The 24,568-nt window shown below is 41.4% G+C and overlaps 1 protein-coding gene across 1 annotated transcript; it reads left to right on the top strand.

Annotated features, from left to right (window-relative positions):
* The first annotated feature begins 1,782 nt into the window (after window positions 1–1,782).
* On the top strand, window positions 1,783–22,393 carry LOC137331732 (chemokine XC receptor 1-like). The gene is made up of 2 exons (XM_067995721.1): window positions 1,783–1,832; window positions 21,280–22,393. The coding sequence occupies exon 2, from the start codon at window positions 21,314–21,316 to the stop codon at window positions 22,391–22,393; it is 1,080 nt and encodes a 359-aa protein (XP_067851822.1). The 5' UTR covers window positions 1,783–1,832; window positions 21,280–21,313.
* The last annotated feature ends 2,175 nt before the right edge of the window (window positions 22,394–24,568 follow it).

Raw genomic sequence — 24,568 nt, 5'->3', positions numbered from 1 at the left:
GAGTGGATGATCCATCTCGGCCTCCTCCTGATAGCCCCAGTATCACAAAAGCCAGTCTTCAGCCAATTCGATTCACTCCACGTGATATCAAGAAACGGCTGAGTGCACTGGATACAGCAAAGGCTATGTGCCCTGACAACATCCCGTCTGTAGTGCTGAAGACTTGTGCTCCAGAACTAGCTGCACCTCGAGCCAAACTGTTCCAGTACAGTTACAACACTGGCATCTACCTGACAATGTGGAAAATTGCCCAGGTATGCCCTGTTCACAAAAAGCAGGGCAAATCCAATCCGGCCAATTACTGCCCTATCAGTCTACTCTCAATCATCAGCAAAGTGATGGAAGGTGTCGTCGACAGTGCTATCAAGCGGCACTTACTCACCAATAACCTGCTCACCGATGCTCAGTTTGGGTTCCGCCAGGACCACTCGGCTCCAGACCTCATTACAGCCTTGGTCCAAACATGGACAAAAGAGCTGAATTCCAGAGGTGAGGTGAGAGTGACTGCCCTTGACATCAAGGCAGCATTTGACCGAGTGTGGCACCAAGGAGCCCTAGTAAAATTGAAGTCAATGGGAATCAGGGGGAAAACTCTCCAGTGGCTGGAGTCATACCTAGCACAAAGGAAGATGGTAGTGGTTGTTGGAGGCCAATCATCTCAGCCCCAGGACATTGCTGCAGGAGTTCCTCAGGGCTGTGTCCTAGGCCCAACCATCTTCAGCTGCTTCATCAATGACCTTCCCTCCATCATAAGGTCAGAAATGGGGATGATTGCACAGTGTTCAGTTCCATTCACAACCCCTCAGATAATGAAGCAGTCCGTGCCCGCATGCAGCAAGACCTGGACAACATCCAGGGTTGGGCTGATAAGTGGCGTGACATTCACGCCAGACAAATGCCAGGCAATGACCATCTCCAACAAGAGAGAGTCTAACCACCTCCCCTTGACATTCAACGGCATTACCATCGCTGAATCCCCCACCATCAACATCCTGGGGGTCACCATTGACCAGAAACTTAATTGGACCAGCCACATAAATACTGTGGCTACAAGAGCAGGTCAGAGGCTGGGTATTCTGCGGCGAGTGACTCACCTCCTGACTCCCCAAAGCCTTTCCACCATCTACAAGGCACAAGTCAGGAGTGTGATGGAATACTCTCCACTTGCCTGGATGAGTGCAGCTCCAACAACACTCAAGAAGCTCGACACCATCCAGGACAAAGCAGCCCGCTTGATTGGCACCCCATCCACCACCCTAAACATTCACTCCCTTCACCACCAGCGCACAGTGGCTGCAGTGTGTACCATCCACAGGATGCACTGCAGCAACTCGCCAAGGCTTCTTCAACAGCATCTCCCAAACCCGCGATCTCTACCACCAAGAAGGACAAGGGCAGCAGGTACATGGGAACAACACCACCTGCACATTCCCCTCCAAGTCACACACCATCCCGACTTGGAAATATATCGCCGTTCCTTCATCGTCGCTGGGTCAAAATCCTGGAACTCCCTCCCTAACAGCACTGTGGGAGAACCGTCACCACACGGACTGCAGCGGTTCAAGAAGGCGGCTCACCACCACCTTCTCAAGGGCAATTAGGGATGGGCAATAAATGCTGGCCTCGCCAGCGACACCCACATCCCATGAACAAATAAAAAAAAAGCTAAAGGTTGTTTTTTAAAGTCTTATTCTATTGAAAAAGACATGATTCATTTCCTGATTCCAGTGACTGGGTAAGTTCTGCTGAGCTAATGAAAAATGCAAGGCTTGTGAGTTTCACATTGAAAGTGCAGCAATTTCAGCATTACAGAAGGGAAGATACTTTGCAAGGTTTGTTTTTCAGAAGGCAAGACATTTGACCATATTTGTTAATGTATTTTCAAAATCAAAGTATTTGTAAAGATTTGTTGTTTACTTGAAAAGAGAAGGTATTTAACAAGTTTTGTATGCATACATTAGAAGGAAAGATACCTATTACGGACTGTTTGTGTACTTTTGAAGGGATCGATCTTGGCAATGTTTCCATGTGTTCTTTAGTAGGGAACTTAGCAAGGTTTGTACGTGTATTTTCGAAGAGAAGGTACTTGGCACAGTTTGTATGCATATCTTGGAAAGAAAGGTACCGATATTTACTTTGGAAGGGAACTATCTTGACAAAGTTTGCATGTGTACTTTGGAAGGGAAGGTTTTGGCATGGTTTGTACATGTACTTTAGGAGAGAAGACACTTCAAAGGATTATATGTGTAATTTTGAAGGCAAGGTACTTCGCAAGATTTATATGTATGCTTTAGAAGGGAAGGTACTTGACCTGTTTTGTTCATAAACTTTAGGTGATTCTTGATAAAATTTACACAATTTACTTCATGATAGAAGGAACCTGGCAAGATTTAGAAGAACTTGGAAAGGGTTTTTAATGTATGTTTTAGAAGAGAAGGCATTTGAAAAGCTTTGTAGGCATATTTTGGAAGGGAAGATACTTAACCTTGTTTGCATGTGTTCTTTACAATGGGGGATCACTTGCAGGGTTTGTGCAAGTACATTAGAAGGAAATATAATTGACAAGGTTTATAAATGTACTCTAAAATGGAAGATACTGGACAAGGTTTATAAATGTACTCTAGAATGGACAATACTGGATAAGGTTTATGAATGTATTCTAGAATGGAAGATACTGGACAAAGTTTATATGTGTACCCGAGAATGGAAGATACTGGACAAGGTTTATATATGTACTCTAGAATGGAAGATACTGGACAAGGTTTGCAGATAGACCTTAGAAGGGAAGATACTTATTAATGTTTGTTGTTGCATTTTAGAAAGGATGATACTTGTGAAGAGTTATATGTGTACTTTAAAAGTAAGGTACTTGACAAAGTTTCCACGTGTACTTTAGAAGGTAAGGTAAATGACAAGAGTTATATGTGTACATTGGAGGGGCAGGTATCTGGCAAATTTGTATGTGCACTTTAGAAAGGAAGGTACTTGACAAAGTTTTGATGCATACTTGAGAAAGCACGGTAATTGAGAAGTAGTTTTGAAGAGAAGATGGTTGACAAGGCCAGTATCTGTATTTTAGATGGGAAGCTTCTTAGCAAAGCTTGTACATGTACTTTAGAAGGGAAAGTACTTGTCAAGGTTCGAATGTGCACTCTCAAAGTGAAGGTACTTGCCATGGTTTGTTCATGTACATTGGAAGGAAACATTCTTGACAAGGTTTATATGGTGCATTTTTAACAGGAGGAACTTGGCAAGGTTTTATGCATAATTTAGAAGGGAAGGCACTGGACAAAGTTTCTAAATGTACTTTACAAAGGGAGATACGCAACGAGATTTGTAGTGGTATGTTAGAAGACAAAGTACTTAATATTACATTAGAAAAGAAAACGACTTTGCAAGATTTGCACATGTATTTTAGAATGGAAGATACATGGCAACATTTGCACATGAGTTTAGAAGAAATTAATTTGGCAAGTGCTGTATGTGTACCTTAGAAAAGAAGATAATTGCATTGTTTGCATGTGTAATTTAGAAGGTAACATCTATGGCAAAAGTTGTACATGTACTTTATAGGAACCTGGCAAGGTTTGGACACATACTTTTGAAAGGAAGATATTTGTCAGGGAATGTATGTGTACTTTGTAGGGAAAACACTTGATAAGGTTTATAAATGTAATTTAGATGGGAAGATACCATAGAATGGAAAGTTTGTACATGTACTTCAGAAGGGTAGTTACTGCACCATGTTTGTAGTAATACTTTAGAAGCAAATGTACTTTTAAATGATTGCAGTGATTCTACCTACTGGCAACTTGTTCCAGAGATTGGTGACTTTCTGAGAAATGAACTTCTTGGCATCTAAAGAAAGAAAGATTTGCATTTATATAGCGTCTTTCACCACCTCAGCACTTTCCAGCCAATTAAGTACTTTTAAAGTGTAGTCACTACTGTAATGTAGGAATCTAACTTAACTCTATGCTTCTGTAACTTGTACTGATGCATCCAAGTACATAACGGCTTCACAATAGCTTCCCAACATTGGACAAGGACCTTCAGTGACACAGGCACCAGTAATTTCAACAGGGGTTCTCCCAATCTTCCGCCGTAACTTCAGCAGGAGATCAGCAGAAAGCTGGGTGAAATGTCGTAAACGGATGTTTATGCTGTTTCCCTGGGATTTCCACCAAAGTTACAGTGGGAAATTGAGGAGCCCCTGCAGAATTCTACCCCAGGAACTATAACCCCCAAGTCCTTTTCCCATTTAGCTGCCTTGAGTGCACGTCCTGCCTGTAAGGTTTGTAACTATTTTAGAAAGAAACTTGTGCTGTTTAGAAGGACAGGTATTTGACAAGGTTTGTATGTTTACTTTAGTAATAATATACTTGACAAGGTACATCTTACAAGGAAGCTATGGCACCAATATCTTATTGTCAACATACTACTGTGCATTACTTTAGTTACAAACAAAACAGGTCAAAAATATGAATGATTTTCTTTTGCTATTTGATAAAAAAATCATCTGTGTTGATCTAAAAGTTGTTTATCTCAGTTCTTATTTGATTGAAGAAACACAAGTCACTTCCTAATTCCACGGGGGAGGGGTAAATTCTGCTGAGTTCATGGAAGATGAAAATCTTGTAATTTTCCGTTGCGAGATTACGGAATGCAGTTCCAGCATTATTGAAGGGAAATAACTTGACAAGGTTTGTACTTTAGAAGGGAGGTTACTTAGGCTGATAGAATCTCACAACACAGAAGAAGGCCATTTGGCCCATCGTGCCTGTGCCGGCTATCCAATTAGTCCCACTTCCCTGCACTTTCCCCACAGCTGTGCAAATTTTTCCTTTTCAAGTATTTATCCAATTCCCATTTGAAAATTACTATTGAATCTGCTTCTTCCAGTGCATTCCAACTGCATAAAAGAAATTCTACTCATCTCCCCCCGGTTCTTTTGCCGAATATCTTAAATCTGTGTCCTCCGGTTACCGACCATCCCACCAGTGGAAACAGTTTCTCCTTATTTACTTTCTCAAAACCCCTCATAATTTTGAAGATCTCAAACTTCTCTAGTCTCTCCACATAACTGCTGCTATGATTCCAGTAAATATCCTCTGCACCCTCTCCAGGATTTGTACTCAGACTTTAAAAGGCAAGATACTTAGCAAAGTTTGTATATTTACTTTAGAAGGGAAGGTACATGAAAAAATTGTGTGTGCTTTGGAAGGGAATGTATTTGCCAGGGATTCTGAATGTGCATTAGAAAGGAGGATACTTAAAAAGGTTTGCATGTGCACTTAGATGGAAATATACTTGGCAAGGTTCATATATGTACACTCGAATGGAATATACCGGACAAGGTTTATATGTGTACTCGAGAATGGAAGATATGAGACGAGGTTTATACATGTACACTAGAATGGAAGATGCTGGACAAGGGTTATATGTGTACACTAGACTGGGAGATGATGGAAAAGGTTTATATATGTACACTAGAACGGAAGATATTAGATGAGGTTTATATATGTACACGAGAATGGAAGATACTGGACAAGGTTTATATGTGTACACTAGAATGGAAGATATTAGATGAGGTTTATACATGTACACGAGAATGGAAGATACTGGACAAGGTTTATATGTGTACACTAGAATGGAAGATATTAGATGAGGTTTATACATGTACACGAGAATGGAAGATACTGGACAAGGTTTATATGTGTACACTAGAATGGAAGATATTAGATGAGGTTTATACATGTACACTAGAATGGAAGATACTGGACAAGGTTTATATGTGTACACTAGAATGGAAGATATTAGATGAGGTTTATACATGTACACTAGAATGGATGATACTGGACAAGGTTTATATATGTACACTAGAATGGAAGATACTGGACAAGGTTTATATATGTACACTAGAATGGAAGATACTGGACAAGGTTTATATGTGCACACTAGAATGGAAGATACTGGACAAGGTTTATATATGTACACTAGAATGGAAGATACTGGACAAGGTTTATATGTGTACACTAGAATGGAAGATACTGGACAAGGTTTATATGTGCACACTAGAATGGAAGATACTGGACAAGGTTTATATATGTACACTAGAATGGAAGATACTGGACAAGGTTTATATGTGTACACTAGAATGGAAGATACTGGACAAGGTTTATATATGTACACTAGAATGGAAGATACTGGACAATGTTTGTATATGTACACTAGAATGGAAGATACTGGACAATGTTTGTATATGTACACTAGAATGGAAGATATTAGATGAGGTTTATACATGTACACTAGAATGGAAGATATTAGATGAGGTTTATACATGTACACTAGAATGGAATATACTGGACAAGGGTTATATGTGTACACTAGAATGGAAGATACTGGACAAGGTTTATATATGTACACTAGAATGGAAGATACTGGACAAGGTTTATATATGTACACTAGAATGGAAGATACTGGACAAGGTTTATATGTGTACACTAGGATGGACGATATTAGATGAGGTTTATGCATGTACACTAGAATGGAAGATACTGGACAAGGGTTATATGTGTACACTAGAATGGACGATATTAGTTGAGGTTTATACATGTACACTAGAATGGAAGATACTGGACAAGGTTTATATGTGTACACTAGAATGGAATATACTGGACAAGGTTTATATGTGTACACTAGAATGGAAGATACTGGACAAGGTTTATATATGTTGACTGGAATGGAAGATACCGGACAAGGTTCATATATGTACACTAGAATGGAAGGTACTGGATAAGGTTTATATATGTACACTAGAATGGAAGATACCGGACAAGGTTTATATGTGTACACTAGAATGGAAGATACTGGACAATGTTTATATATGTACTCTAGAATGGAAGATATTTGACGAGGTTTATATATGTATTCTAGAATGGAAGATATTTGACGAGGTTTATACATGTACACTAGAATGGAAGATACTGGACATGGGTTATATGTGTACACTAGAATGGAACATATTAGATGAGGTTTTTGCATGTACACTAGAATGGAAGATACTGGACAAGGTTTATATGTGTACACTAGAATGGAAGATACTGGACAAGGTTTATATGTGTACACTAGAATGGAAGATACCAGACAAGGATTATATATGTACACTAGAATGGAAGATATTAGATGAGGTTTATACATATACACTAGAATGGAAGATACTGGACAAGGTTCATATATGTACACTAGAATGGAAGATACCGGACAAGGTTTATATGTGTACACTAGAATGGAAGATACCGGACAAGGTTTGTATATGTACACTAGAATGGAAGATACCGGACAAGGCTTATTTATGTACACTAGAATGGAAGATATTAGATGAGGTTTATACATGTACACTAGAATGGAAGATACTGGATAAGGTTCATATATGTACACTAGAATGGAAGATACCGGACAAGGTTTATATGTGTACACTAGAATGGAAGATACCGGACAAGGTTTATATGTGTACACTAGAATGGAAGATACCGGACAAGGTTTATATGTGTACACTAGAATGGAAGATACTGGACAATGTTTATATATGTACTCTAGAATGGAAGATATTTGACGAGGTTTATGCATGTACACTAGAATGGAAGATACTGGACAAGGTTCAAATATGTACACTAGAATGGAAGATACCAGACAAGGTTTATATATGTACTCTAGAATGGAAGATACTGGACAAGGTTCAAATATGTACACTAGAATGGAAGATACCAGAGAAGGTTTATATATGTACTCTAGAATGGAATATACCGGACAAGGTTTATATGTGTACACTGGAATGGAAGATACTGGATAAGGGTTATATGTGCACACTAGAATGGAAGATACCAGACAATGTTTATATATATACACTCGAATGGAAGATACTGGACAATGTTTGTATATGTACTCTAGAATGGAAGATATTTGACGAGGTTTATGCATGTACACTAGAATGGAAGATACTGGACAAGGTTTATATGTGTACTCTAGAATGGAAAATATTCGACAAGGTTTATATATGTATTATAGAATGGAAGATATTTGATGAGGTTTATACATGTACACTAGAATGGAAGATACTGGACATGGGTTATATGTGTACACTAGAATGGAACATATTAGATGAGGTTTATACATGTGCACTGGAATGGAACATACCGGACAAGGTTTATATACGTACACTAGAATGGAAGATACTGGACAAGGTTTATATGTGTACACTAGAATGGAAGATACCGGACAAGGTTTATATGTATACACTAGAATGGAAGATATTAGATGATGTTTATACATGTACACTAGAATGGAAGATACCGGACAAGGTTTATATGTGTACACTAGAATGGAAGATACTGGACAAGGTTTATATGTGTACACTAGAATGGAAGATACCGGACATGGTTTATATGTGTACACTAGAATGGAAGATACCGGACAAGGTTTATATATGTACACTAGAATGGCAGATACTGGACATGGTTTATATGTGTACACTAGAATGGAAGATATTAGATGAGGTTTATACATGTACACTAGAATGGAAGATATTAGATGAGGTTTATACATGTACACTAGAATGGAAGATACTGGACAAGGTTTATATATATGCACTGGAATGGAAGATACCGGACAAGGTTTATATGTGTACACTAGAATGGAAGATACCGGACAAGGTTTATATGTGTACACTAGAATGGAAGATACTCGACAAGGTTTATATGTGTACACAAGAATGGAAGATACTGGACAAGGTTTATATGTGTACACTAGAATGGAAGATACCGGACAAGGTTTATATGTGTACACTAGAATGGAAGATACTGGACAAGTTTCATATATGTACACTAGAATAGAAGATACCGGACAAGGTTTATATGTGTACACTAGAATGGAAGATACTGGACAAGGTTTATATGTGTACACTAGAATGGAAGATACTGGACAAGATTTATATGTGTACACTAGAATGGAAGATACAGGACAAGGTTCATATATGTACACTAGAATGGAAGATACCAGACAAGGTTGATATGTGTACACTAGAATGGAAGATACCAGACAAGGTTTATATATGTACTCTAGAATGGAATATACCGGACAAGGTTTATATGTGTACACTAGAATGGAAGATACTGGACAAGGGTTATATGTGTACACTAGAATGGAAGATACCAGACAAGGTTTATATATATACACTAGAATGGAAGATACTGGACAATGTTTATATATGTACTCTAGAATGGAAGATATTTGACGAGATTTATGCATGTACACTAGAATGGAAGATGCTGGACAAGGTTTATATGTGTACTCTGGAATGGAAGATATTAGACAAGGCTTATATATGTATTCTAGAATGGAAGATATTTGACGAGGTTTATACATGTACACTAGAATGGAATATACTGGACAACGTTTATATATGTACACTAGAATGGAAGATACTGGACAAGGTTTATATATATGCACTAGAATGGAAGATACTGGACAACGTTTATATATGTACACTAGAATGGAAGATACTGGACAAGGTTTATATATATGCACTAGAATGGAAGATACTGGACAACGTTTATATATGTACACTAGAATGGAAGATACCGGACAAGGTTTATATGTGTACACTAGAATGGAAGATACCGGACAAGGTTTATATGTGTACACTAGAATGGAAGATACTCGACAAGATTTATATGTGTACACTGGAATGGAAGATACTGGACAAGGTTTATATGTGTACACTAGAATGGAAGATACCGGACAAGGTTTATATACGTACACTAGAATGGAAGATACTGGACAAGGTTCATATATGTACACTAGAATGGAAGATACCAGACAAGGTTTATATGTGTACACTAGAATGGAAGATACCAGACAAGGTTTATATATGTACTCTAGAATGGAATATACCGGACAAGGTTTATATGTGTACACTAGAATGGAAGATACTGGACAAGGGTTATATGTGTACACTAGAATGGAAGATACCAGACAAGGTTTATATATATACACTAGAATGGAAGATACTGGACAATGTTTATATATGCACTCGAGAATGGAAGATATTTGACGAGATTTTGCATGTACACTAGAATGGAAGATGCTGGACATGGGTTATATGTGTACTCTGGAATGGAAGATATTAGACAAGGTTTATATATGTATTCTAGAATGGAAGATATTTGACGAGGTTTATACATGTACACTAGAATGGAAGATACTGGCCCTGGGTTATATGTGTACACTAGAATGGAAGATATTAGATGAGGTTTATACATGTACACTAGAATGGAAGATACCGGACAAGGTTTATATATGTACACTAGAATGGCAGATACTGGACATGGTTTATACATGTACACTAGAATGGATGATACTGGACATGGTTTATATATGTACACTAGAATGGAAGATACTGGACAAGGTTTGTATATGTACTCTTGAATGTAAGATACTGGACAAGGATTATATATGTACACTAGAATGGAAGATATTAGATGAGGTTTATACATATACACTGGAATGGAAGATACTGGACAAGGTTCATATATGTACACTCGAATGGAAGATACCGGACAAGGTTTATATATGTACACTAGAATGGAAGATACCGGACAAGGTTTGTATGAGTACACTGGAATGGAAGATACCGGACAAGGCTTATATATGTACACTAGAATGGAAGATACTGGACATGGTTTATATATGTACACTAGAATGGAAGATACTGGACAAGGTTTGTATATGTACTCTTGAATGTAAGATACTGGACAAGGATTATATATGTACACTAGAATGGAAGATATTAGATGAGGCTATACATGTACACGAGAATGGAAGATACTGGATAAGGTTCATATATGTACACTAGAATGGAAGATACTGGACAAGGTTTATATGTGTACACTAGAATGGAAGATACTGGACAAGGTTCAAATTTGTACACTAGAATGGAAGATACCAGACAAGCTGTATATGCGTACACTAGAATGGAAGATACCAGACAAGGTTTATATATGTACTCTGGAATGGAATATACCGGACAAGGTTTATATGTGTACACTGGAATGGAAGATACTGGATAAGGGTTATATGTGTACACTAGAATGGAAGATACCAGACAAGGTTTATATATATACACTAGAATGGAAGATACTGGACAATGTTTGTATATGTACTCTAGAATGGAAGATATTTGACGAGGTTTATGCATGTACACTAGAATGGAAGATGCTGGACAAGGTTTACATTTGTACTCTAGAATGGAAGATATTCGACAAGGTTTATATATGTATTCTAGAATGGTAGATATTTGATGAGGTTTATACCTGTACACTAGAATGGAAGATACTGGACATGGGTTATATGTGTACACTAGAATGGAACATATTAGATGAGGTTTATACATGTGCACTGGAATGGAACATACCGGACAAGGTTTATATACGTACACTAGAATGGAAGATACCGGACAAGGTTTATATGTGTACACTAGAATGGAAGATACCGGACAAGGTTTATATGTATACACTAGAATGGAAGATATTAGATGATGTTTATACATGTACACTAGAATGGAATATACTGGACAAGGTTTATATATGTACACTAGAATGGAAGATACTCGACAAGGTTTATATGTGTACACTAGAATGGAAGATACTGGACAAGGTTTATATGTGTACACTAGAATGGAAGATACCGGACAAGGCTTATATATGTACACTAGAATGGAAGATATTAGATGAGATTTATACATGTACACTAGAATGGAAGATACTGGACAAGGTTCATATATGTACACTAGAATGGAAGATACCGGACAAGATTTATATGTGTACACTGGAATGGAAGATACTGGACAAGGTTTATATGTGTACACTAGAATGGAAGATACCGGACATGGTTTATATGTGTACACTAGAATGGAAGATACCGGACAAGGTTTATATATGTACACTAGAATGGCAGATACTGGACATGGTTTATACATGTACACTAGAATGGATGATACTGGACATGGTTAAAATGTGTACACTAGAATGGAAGATATTAGATGAGGTTTATACATGTGCACTGGAATGGAATATACCGGACAAGGTTTATATGTGTACACTAGAATGGAAGATATTAGATGAGGTTTATACATGTACACTAGAATGGAAGATACTGGACAAGGTTTATATATATGCACTAGAATGGAAGATACTGGACAAGGTTTATATATGTACACTAGAATGGAAGATACCGGACAAGGTTTATATGTGTACACTGGAATGGAAGATACCGGACAAGGTTTATTTGTGTACACTAGAATGGAAGATACTCGACAAGGTTTATATGTGTACACTAGAATGGAAGATACTGGACAAGGTTTATATGTGTACACTAGAATGGAAGATACCGGACAAGGTTTATATGTGTACACTAGAATGGAAGATACTGGACAAGTTTCATATATGTACACTAGAATGGAAGATACCGGACAAGGTTTATATGTGTACACTAGAATGGAAGATACTGGACAAGGTTTATATGTGTACACTAGAATGGAATATACTGGACAAGATTTATATATGTACACTAGAATGTAAGATACTGGACAAGGTTCATATATGTACACTAGAATGGAAGATACCAGACAAGGTTTATATGTGTGCACTAGAATGGAAGATATTAGATGAGATTTATACATGTACACTAGAATGGAAGATACTGGACAAGGTTCATATATGTACACTAGAATGGAAGATACCGGACAAGGTTTATATGTGTACACTAGAATGGAAGATACTGGACAAGGTTTATATGTGTACACTAGAATGGAAGATACCGGACATGGTTTATATGTGTACACTAGAATGGAAGATACCGGACAAGGTTTATATATGTACACTAGAATGGCAGATACTGGACATGGTTTATACATGTCCACTAGAATGGATGATACTGGACATGGTTAAAATGTGTACACTAGAATGGAAGATATTAGATGAGGTTTATACATGTGCACTGGAATGGAATATACCGGACAAGGTTTATATGTGTACACTAGAATGGAAGATATTAGATGAGGTTTATACATGTACATTAGAATGGAAGATACTGGACAAGGTTTATATATATGCACTAGAATGGAAGATACTGGACAAGGTTTATATATGTACACTAGAATGGAAGATACCGGACAAGGTTTATATGTGTACACTGGAATGGAAGATACCGGACAAGGTTTATTTGTGTACACTAGAATGGAAGATACTCGACAAGGTTTATATGTGTACACTAGAATGGAAGATACTGGACAAGGTTTATATGTGTACACTAGAATGGAAGATACCGGACAAAGTTTATATGTGTACACTAGAATGGAAGATACTGGACAAGTTTCATATATGTACACTAGAATGGAAGATACCGGACAAGGTTTATATGTGTACACTAGAATGGAAGATACTGGACAAGGTTTATATGTGTACACTAGAATGGAATATACTGGACAAGATTTATATATGTACACTAGAATGTAAGATACTGGACAAGGTACATATATGTACACTAGAATGGAAGATACCAGACAAGGTTTATATGTGTACACTAGAATGGAAGATACCAGACAAGGTTTATATATGTACTCTAGAATGGAATATACCGGACAAGGTTTATATGTGTACACTAGAATGGAAGATACTGGACAAGGTTTATATGTGTACACTAGAATGGAAGATACCAGACAAGGTTTATATATATACACTAGAATGGAAGATACTGGACAATGTTTATATATGTTCTCTAGAATGGAAGATATTTGACGAGGTTTATACATGTACACTAGAATGCAATATACTGGACAAGGTTTATAAATATGCACTAGAATGGAAGATACTGGACAAGGTTTATATATGTACACTAGAATGGAAGATACCGGACAAGGTTTATATGTGTACACTAGAATGGAAGATACTCGACAAGGTTTATATGTGTACACTAGAATGGAAGATACCGGACAAGGTTTATATGTGTACACTGGAATGGAAGATACTGCACAAGTTTCATATGTGTACACTAGAATGGAAGATACCGGACAAGGTTTATATGTGTACACTAGAATGGAAGATACTGGACAAGGTTTATATGTGTACACTAGAATGGAAGATACCGGACAAGGTTTATATGTGTACACTGGAATGGAAGATACTGGACAAGTTTCATATATGTACACTGGAATGGAAGATACTGGACAAGGTTTATATGTGTACACTAGAATGGAAGATACTGGACAAGGTTTATATATGTATTCTAGAATGGAAGATATTTGACGAGGTTTATACATGTACACTAGAATGGAAGATACTGGACATGGGTTATATGTGTACACTAGAATGGAAGATATTAGATGAGGTTTATACATGTACACTAGAATGGAAGATACCGGACATGGTTTATATGTGTACACTAGAATGGCAGATACTGGACATGGTTTATACATGTACACTAGAATGGATGATACTGGACATGGTTTATATGTGTACACTAGAATGGAAGATACTGGACATGGTTTATATATGTACACTAGAATGGAAGATACTGGACAAGGTTTGTATATGTACACTAGAATGTAAGATACTGGACAAGATTTATATATGTACTCTCGAATGGAAGATACTGGACAAGGTTGATATATGTACACTCGAATGGAAGATACTGGACATGGTTTATACATGTACTCTAGAATGTAAGATACTGGACAAGGGTGCTGGGTGAGCAAGACTAGCCGCAGGGCAGCAGAGTTTTGGATGAGCTCAAGTTTATGGAGGGTGGTAGATGGGAGGCCGGCCAGTGGAGCATTGGAATAGTCGTGTCTGGAGGTAATGAAAGCAAAGTTGAGGGTTTCAGCAGAAAATGGGGTGAGGCAGATGCTGAGATATTATGGAGATGGAAGTAAACAGTTCTTGTGATGGAGAGGATATTGTATCGGAAGCTCAGTTCAGAGTCAAATAGGATGCCAAGGTTGTGCTTGAGACAGTGGTCAGTCAGGGGCATGGAATCGGTGGTGAGGGAATGGTGTTTGTGATGGGGGCTGAAAACAATGGCTTCGGACTTCCCAGTGTTTAATTGGAGGAAATTGCGGCTCATCCAGGACTGGATGCTGGACATGGGTAGGCGGACAACACAAATGCAGTGGTGAGGTCAAGAGAGGTTGTGATGAGGTCGAACTGGGTGTTGTCAGCGTACATGTGGAACCTGACATCATGGGCTCGATTTTCAAAGGGGTGTGGGATGGCAGCGGCTGCGGGGGAGGGGGCGGGGTCACTGAGCGCATGGGTAACCCGACTCATTAAACCTTACTGTTTCCCATGCAATCATGAGTTAATATGTAGCCCCTTGACGTGGTTTCCGAGTTTGCCGTCCGAAAGCTGCACGGTGGGCGGACTGCGCACCCGCATCACAGGCTGTCAGCTGGAGCGGCTCTGTTTAAAGAGCCATTGCTCCAAAGGCTTTTGCTGCACCAAAGACCAAAAAGGCACAGTAGAGCAGCCCAGGGGCAAGGCTGCTCCAAGATTTAATGATGCCTCTCTGCAGCAGCTACTGGCTGGGGTGAGGGAAGTGTTTTACCCCACGGACAGAAGGAAGTGGCCTGCCTCTGCTACCGAGAAGGCCTGGCTCGAGGTGGCAGAGGAGGTCACCAGCAGCAGCAACACCTCCCGCACCTGGATCCAGTGCGGGAAGAGCTTCAATGACTTCACTAGGTTAGCCAAACGAGTGCACTTATTGATTCTCCTACATTCCGTCTTCCACATCACCCCCTAACCCTAGCCCTAACCCCCCAACTCATTCTGCACTGCCAACACTACTCCATCACATCACTCCTCACACCCACTCAAAGCTCATCCTCAACTCACCTGCACTTCCTCACCTCCCCATTCGTCACCCCACCACTACCACTCAACCCAATCCTCATGCAATGTCATGTCTCTGTCTCATACTCACCCTCTGATGCATCTCTTTCACGGTCAGCCTCACCCAAAGCGATGCATTCATCGGTTGGCCACTTCACCATCACTCACTCACTCACACGTCTGTACTTTCACCCCTTCTAGGAGAAGAGAGCGCAAAATGCACACGAGAGGGTGAGGACTGGAGGGGGGTCACAACAAGTAATGGTACTCACAGACACGCAGGAGGAGGAGGCCCTACAGATCAGCCGTACCCTCGAGTGCCTGTCCGTCGGGGACGCCGAGACTGGCACCCCACAAACATCTGGTGACACAACTTTAACATTCATCACACACAATATGAATTGATGTTAACAATGCTTGGTATGTTGAACACCTCAGTATGCTCATCGCAACATGAAACACCTGTGATAATGCTTAATATTGCCTTCTGTTCTCTTACAGGCCCTTCAGCGACTGCTGTGACGGCAGAGGCTGATTCCTCAGAGGAGCTCCCGGCATCTGAGAGTGCATCATCACATCTGAGCGAGCCATCCCCCAGCGCAGATACCCACACCTCGGTGGGTCCTAATAGTCAGTTAATTAGGTTGGCAACTGGTGAGTCACCACACACAAGTGATCACGAGCAGACACTGGTGGCAGGGGCAGCTGTGGAGAGTCCGCGTCGGTGGGAGCACTCCTCTCCAGGCTCTGCTCAGCTGGACTCAGATGCTGAACCCTGGGGGCCATCCTTTAAAAGGAGAATGATCGAGGGACACAATAACGCAGAGGATGGAGGAGTCCAACTCCTGCATTAGTGGAATGGCGGCACAGGCAAGTGCAGGAATGTCTGCGATGGAGGGAAGGCTAGCCTCCATTGAGCTTCAAGCATGGCTCACAAATGAGTCTATTTGGGCCCTGACAACGGCCGTTCAGATTCAGGGTGAACAACATTCTGCCACCTTAAACAGGCTGACAGATACTTTAGAAGTGGCCTTCCAAGATATCGCACATGTCCTCCAAACTATCGTCCAGCAGAGTGGTAGGAGTGATGTGGGCCTGGCCCAGGAGAGGGATGACGGCGAAAGGGGACATTGAAGTGGGGACGCCACTCAAAGTGCTCCCACAGCTCACCCGTTGCCCCCCTCTCAACCAGTACCCACAATGCTGCCTCCTCTCCAGGTGGCCGAGTCAACCCCCTGAACAGGTGCAGGTGGAGCAGTCTTTGGAGGGGCCCTCACAGGCTCCAAAACCCAGAGGACGTAGGCCCAAAACATCTAAACAGTCAGGGCATGAACATGAGCAACCTGCCACTACCTCTGCTGCAGCCACAGGGGATGCAACACGTAGAATTAGTCGGAAGAGAAAGGTGAAGGTTTTGTGATCACGAAGGGTTTGCACAAGGGTGTCTGACAGACTGTCATGTTTTCCATTTATATTTGTTTTTTGTTATATTCACATTAAATGTTCTCATTCTCATCACTACTGCCACGTCTTGCCCATTCTTGACTGGCTTTTGTGATAGGGCCCTTTCATGAGGCTCACCATGAACGGCGACACTTGATGCCACCCATTGGGTCACTTTACAATGGGTGTGTGTGTAGTTGTAGGACTGTTTTATGTTGGGGGGACGGTGGGGGGCTGCTCTTTGCAGGTAGTGTGAGGACTGGACTCTTCATACTTTCTGATGTTAGGAGAACTGTTCACATATGAGTGACTCCCTGGCCTCACGAGCAGCCAGGTGATATGCTGCTCTGCCCATGGGTTCGTCGTCCTCATCCTCCTCCTCAATGTGGGTGGCCGATGTGGATGGTGGATGAAGGGATGGGGCCTCTTCATATGGAACCCTTCTCTGTTGTGCCATGTTGTGCGGGGCACAACATACTACTATAACGCGTCCCATTCTGGCTGGAGCGTATTGAAGCAGAACGATCGAGGCACCTAAAGTGCATCTTGAGCAGCCCTATAGCATGCTCAATTGTAGATTTGGTGGCGATGTGGTTGTCGTTATATCGATGCTGTTGCTCGGAGATGGGGTTCCTCAGAGGTGTCATGAGCCACGTGTGCAGGGGTTATCCCTTGTCCCTGATGAACCAGCCCTTAAGGATGTTCAGTGCATGGAAGAGGGGCGGGATGTTGGATTCCCTCAGAATGAAGGCGTCGTGGCAGCTGCCAGGGAATCTGGCGCACACGTGAAGGAATCTTTTGTGGTGGTCACAGATGAGCTGAGTGTTGATGGAGTGATAGCCCTTCCTGTTGATGAACAGTCCTGGCTCGTGTGGAGGTGCTCGTATTGCTATATGGGTGCAATCGATTGCGCCCTGCACCCGTGGGAAGCCAGCCACAGTGTGGAATCCCACTGCCCTCTCCGTCTGGCTGAGGGTCGTCCATGGGGAAGTTGACGTGGTGCGAGGTCCTGCGAAACAAGCCCTCGGTGACCTGCCTTATGCACTCGTGTGCAGATGTCTGAGAGGCCCTGCCGATGTCCCCAGTGGCACCCTGGAATGATCCGGAGGCGAAGAAGTTGAGGGCAGTGGTGACTTTAACAGCGACGGGTAATGAGACGCCGCTCGGCCCAGCCGGGAGCAGCTCGGCATGAAGGAGGCTGCAGATGACTGCGACCACCTGGTGACTGACTCTGAGCCTCCGTATGCACTGCTCCTCAGAGAGGTCCAGGAAGCTGAGCCTCAGTCTGTAGACCCTGTGGTGAAGGTAGTGCCTCCTGCGACGTCGCTCCCTCTGTTGTTCCCCTCTGTGTTGTTGTGCAGGTCCCTGTGGCACAGCACAGTGTTGTGGAGCTGCAAATGGCGGAAGTGCACGCCGTGCCTGGCGAGGCTGGTGATGTGCCTCATCCTCAGATGTAGTGGTGAATGCAGCCATCGCGCCCACCATCTTGACAGTGTGAGCTTGAGGGAGTCCGAAAAGTTGGTAAATATGTATGAACAGAAGAATTCTGAGTGGTAACTAAGAATTTTCAGTGTAAACACAAAGATCTCCCAGCCAAAGGTTTGTCTGAAAGACCAGAGTGCCCTGCTGCAATAACTCACCTTTTATCGCCGTCTGTCAAACAAGCATTTCAATGTCTAACTGGCTGCTGGCTGAAACACGTCTCCTAAAACATGGAGCACGGGAAACGCACTGAGGCCGAATGAAAATCGGTCTCCTGCCTCAATCACCATGAAATTAACTACTTCAAACACTTAAACTAGCCAAATAACTGTGTTAACTATCATCCCGCTGGCTTTAATTGCCGGTGGGACTTCAGAATTCGTGAGGCGCTCGCACACACAGACGCGTCTGTGGGGAGTCCAAAAGTTGGCGGGTTGGAGCCGGCTTCCTCGCCCGCTCGGGATTTCCCCGATTCTCCGAGACCACCCGCCCCCAACGCACCCGCACTTCAGCTTGAAAATCGAGCCCCATGTCTTCGGATGATGTTGCTGAGGGGCGGCACAGAGTCGGGAAATGTGTCTCCAAGGGTAACGGTGTGGGGCTGAGAAGAGGAGCCATTGCAGGAGATTCTCTGGCTCTGACTGGATAGGGGAGTCTGGTACCAGGCGAGGGCAGGTGAACTGAGAGAAGAGGCGTTGGAGGAGGTCGGAGTGGTCGGCCGTGTCAACGGTTACTGTGGGGTCAGGAAGAATGAGGAGGGATAATGCACCATGGTCACAGTCACAGAGGATGTCGTTTGTAACTCTGATTATTTTGATTTGATCATTTTAAGCAGATGAAATGCCACCTCATTATTACAAACATGACCACTGCAAAAGCTCTTGCCTGATTTTTGCCTGATTTATCAGACCTGAGGACACATCCTGTTTCACAACATCACAATATCTATATTTTATATTTTTATAAAAATATTGAACGAATTTAAAAAGGTTTATGCAATTGCTTGCGGAAAGGAATTTAGTCTTCTTTTGGGTGTGTCGACATATGGGTGAGGGGGGGTGGTCAGATGAATACATGGGGTGAATTCAGTCATTTTATGGCCCTACTTGTACACTTGTAAATGAGGCAGTAGCAGGGGAGCATGGAGAAATAAAGAACTTGCATTTATATAGCCCCTTTCATGACCTCAGGAGGTCCCAAAGCGCTTTAGAGCCAATGAAGTACTTTTGAAACGTAGTCACTGTTGTAATGTAGGAAACGAGGGAGCCAATTTGTTTCCCACAAACAGCAATGTGGTAATGGCCAGTTTATTTGTTAAAGGTGTTGGTTGAGGGATAAATGTTGGCCAGGACATCAGGACACTCCTGCCGTTCTTCGAAATTGTACCTTGGGACCTTTTACATCTACCTGAGAGGGCAGACCGGCCTTGGTTTAACATTGCATGCAAAGAACGGCACCACCAACAGTGCAACACTCCCTCAGTTCTGCACTGGAATGTTAGCCTAGATTAGATGCTTAAGTCTCTGGAGTAGGTCTTGAACCCACCACCTTCTGGCTATTAGAAATTCTAATATAGCTTCTAAAGTACGCGTAGAAACCTTCCAAAATACCTCCTCATTAAATATACAAGACGCATTGCCCAGTACCTTCCATTCTAAAATACACATACACCATTGCTGAATATCTTGTCAAGTACTTTCCCCTATAAAGTACAAGCACAACTCTTGCAAAGTGTCTTCCCTTCTGAAGTCGAAACCTCAGCAAATACCATTTCTTGCTGAGCACCTTCCCTTCTCAAACATGCTCAAAACGACTTGACAGTTCTTCAGCGTGCACATACGAGGGAAGAGGCATGACGAGGTTTGTCCATAGATTTTTGAATGGAATGTGCTTGGCAAGGTTTGCACGTGTAGCTTAGAAGGGAAGACATTGAGGATCCCTTTAAATAGTACTTGAAGTGGCCATCTCAAAATTTTGACTACTCACGGTTTGCTGGCCAGAGCAGGAAATGGCATTAGTCAGTTGGTAAAGTTAGGAAATTGCATCGGCATCATGATGATGCCCTGCGACCCCGATGAGCATGTACTTATGAGGCTCCCACCCTGCTTCAGATGGAATTTCTGGCCCCGAGGGATTGTCCCTCCAGGTATATCAGAGAAGTTCTGCAAGCAGCACAAACTGGACGAGAAAGACTGACACTCCTTGTGTGTCAATGCTATTTAAAGGTGTCAGTCTTGGCTCAATGGCCGCAGTCTCTGGAAGGTACTTGGCAATGCGTCTCGTATATTGAATGCGGAGGTACTTCGGAAGATTTCTACGCGGACTTTAGAAGCTATATTAGAATTTCTAATAGCCATTTTAAGCATTTATTTTGAAGAAGCTATTAAGAGATTTTTCTTCCATTCCCATCTAGGACTGGTCACACAAGGCTGTGTTTGAAGAGTCCAATGATGTCGACTGCAGCACCTTCGTGGACTACTGACTACTATGACTACAATGCAACTGAGTTTGTTTACTTATGTGAAGATGGTGATGCCAACTTATTCGGAACCACTTTTACAGCAGTCTTGTACAGCCTGGTCTTTATTTTCAGCCTGGTTGGGAATACTTTAGTTTTGTGGATCCTGGTGAGTTACGAGAAGCTGAAAAGTATAGCAGACATCTTTATTCTGAATCTGGCCATCTCCGATTTACTTTTTGCCTTCTCGCTCCCATTCTGGGCTGTGGATCATACCCATGGATGGATCTTTGGCAATGCCATGTGCAAAATAATGAGTTCGATGTTCTTCGTCGGTTACTACAGCGGGATCATGCTGCTGACCTTGATGACTGCCGACCGATACTTTGCGGTGGTGCATGCTCTGTTTGCTGTCAGAACCAGGAAGATCTGTTATGCTGTGGCAGCCAGTTTTGTGGTTTGGGGAATTAGCATCTCAGCAACAGTCCCCGAGTTGATCTTCTCTGGTATTATAGATTATGGAGAGCGAAGCATCTCCTGTGGAAGTATCTACCCAAGTGAGAGTGGGCATATATGGCGACTGTTGGGATGTTATCAGCAAAATCTCTTGTTCTTCTTAATTCCATTTGCTGTTATTGTGTTCTGTTACTATAGAATTCTCAACACAGTCATTAGGTGTAAAGCAAGGAGGAAACTCAAAACAGTGAAAGTTATCTTCTGTATTGTGGTGGTGTTCTTTGTGTGTTGGGCACCTTACAATGTCGTTATCTTCCTGCTGTCTTTGTCTGAACTCCAAGTCCCAGCGTTCTCAACCTGTGAGGTAGACAAGCACCTGCTTTATGCGTTTTACATTTGTCGGAACTTAGCTTATTTCCACTGCTGTCTAAATCCCTTCTTTTATGCTTTTGTGGGTACAAAGTTCAGGAAACATTTAATTCAGGGAGTGAGTAAATGCCTTCCTTGGATGAAGATTCGTAAACAACAGAAATACAGACTCAGAAGTCTTAGTCGGGGCAGCTCACATGACAAATCGGATGCTTCTTCTGCTTTTTTCACAAACTGTTCATAAGCCAATGCGAGATAGATCCAACCATTTATACAGTGAGATTCATTACAAGCATTGACAGTGTGAGATCAATCAAATCCAATCATTTAATGTGAAGTAGTTCCAAATCAGCTACTTCCAGTGAGATATACATCCAATCTAGTTACTTACAGTGTGAGAGATCCAACCCAATTATTTTTTATTTTTATTCGTTCATGGGATGTGGGCGTCGCTGGTGAGGCCGGCATTTATTGCCCATCCCTAATTGCCCTTGAGAAGGTGGTGGTGAGCCGCTTTCTTGAACCGATGGAGTCCGTGTGGTGACGGTTCTCCCACAGTGCTGTTGGGAAGGGAGTTCCAGGATTTTGACCCAGCGACGATGAAGGAACGGCGATATATTTCCAAGTAGGGATGGTGTGTGACTTGGAGGGGAACGTGCAGGTGGTGTTGTTCCCCTGTGCCTGCTGCTCTTGTCCTTCTAGGTGGTAGAGGTCGTGGGTTTGGGAGATGCTGTCGAAGAAGCCTTGGCGAGTTGCTGCAGTGCATCCTGTGGATGATACACACTGCAGCCACAATGCGCCGGTGGTGAAGTGAGTGAATGTTTAGGGTAGTGGATGGGGTGCCAATCAAGCTTTGTCCTGGATGGTGTCGAGCTTCTTGAGTGTTGTTGGAGCTGCACTCATCCAGGCAAGTGGAGAGTATTCCATCACACTCCTGACTTGTGCCTTGTAGATGGTGGAAAGGCTTTGTGGAGTCAGGAGGTGAGTCACTCACCGCACAATAACCCGCCTCTGACCTGCTCTCGTAGACACAGTATTTATATGGCTGGTCCAGTTAAGTTTCTGGTCAATGGGGACCCCCAGGATATTTATTTACAGTGTGATATAGATCCAATCCAATTATTTACAGTGTGAGATAGATCCAATCCAATTACTTACAGTGTGAGATAGATCCAATCCAATTAATTACAGTGTGAGATAGATCCAATCCAATGATTTACATTGAGATAGATCCAATCCAATTACTGACAGTGAGATAGATCCAATCCAATTATTTACAGTGTGAGATATATCCAATCCAATTATTTACAGTGTGAGATAGATCCAATCCAATTATTTACAGTGTGAGATAGATCCAATCCAATTATTTACAGTCTGAGAGATGCAATCAAATTATTTCATGTGAGATAGATCCAATCCAATTATTTACAGCGTGAGATCGATCCAATCCAATTATTGACAGTGTGAGATAGATCCAATCCAATTATTTACAGTGAGAGAGGTCCAATCTAATTATTTAAAGTGTGAGATAGATCCAATCCTATTATTTACAGTGAGATAGATCCAATCCAATTATTTACAGTGTGAGAGGTCCAATCCAATTATTTACAGTGTGAAACAGATCCAATCCAATTATTTACAGTGTGAGATAGATCCAATCCAATTATTTACAGTGTGAGAGGTCCAATCCAATTATTTACAGTGTGAGATAGATCCAATCCAATTATTTACAGTGTGAGATAGATCCAATCCAATTATTTACAGTGTGAGATAGATCCAAACCAATTATTTACATTGAGATAGATCCAATCCAATTAGTTACATTGAGATAGATCCAATCCAATTACTTGCAATGTGAGATAGATCCAATCCAATTATTTATAGCGTGAGATCGATCGAATCCAATTATTGACAGTGTGATAGATCCAATCCAATTATGTACAATGTGAGAGATCCAATCCAATTATTTACAGTGAGATAGATCCAATCCAATTATTTACAGTGTGAGAGAGATCCAATCCTATATATTTACAGTGTGAGATAGATCCAATCCAATTATTTACAGTGTGAGAGATCCAATCCAATTATTAAAGTGTGAGATAGACGCAATCCAATTAATTACAGCGTGAGATAGATCCAATCCAATTATTTACGGTGTGAGAGATCCAATCCAATTATTTACAGTGTGTGATAGATCCAATCCAATTATTTACAGTGTGAGATAGATCCAATCCAATTATTTACATTGAGATAGATCCAATCCAATTATTTACATTGAGATAGATCCAATCCAATTACTTACAGTGTGATTCGGATCGAATCAAATTATTTACAGTGTGAGATATCCAATCCAATTACTGACAGTGTGTGATAGATCCAATCCAATTATTTACGGTGTGAGAGATCCAATCCAATTATT

This window comes from Heptranchias perlo, chromosome 2 (genome assembly GCF_035084215.1).
Source record: "Heptranchias perlo isolate sHepPer1 chromosome 2, sHepPer1.hap1, whole genome shotgun sequence".
NCBI lineage: Eukaryota > Metazoa > Chordata > Chondrichthyes > Hexanchiformes > Hexanchidae > Heptranchias > Heptranchias perlo.
This window is presented reverse-complemented; position numbering and strand designations above follow the sequence as displayed.

Excerpts from the sequence above, each read along its gene's own strand:
- LOC137331732 (XM_067995721.1), top strand. The coding sequence starts at position 21,314 with ATGATGTCGACTGCAGCACCTTCGTGGACTACTGACTACTATGACTAC.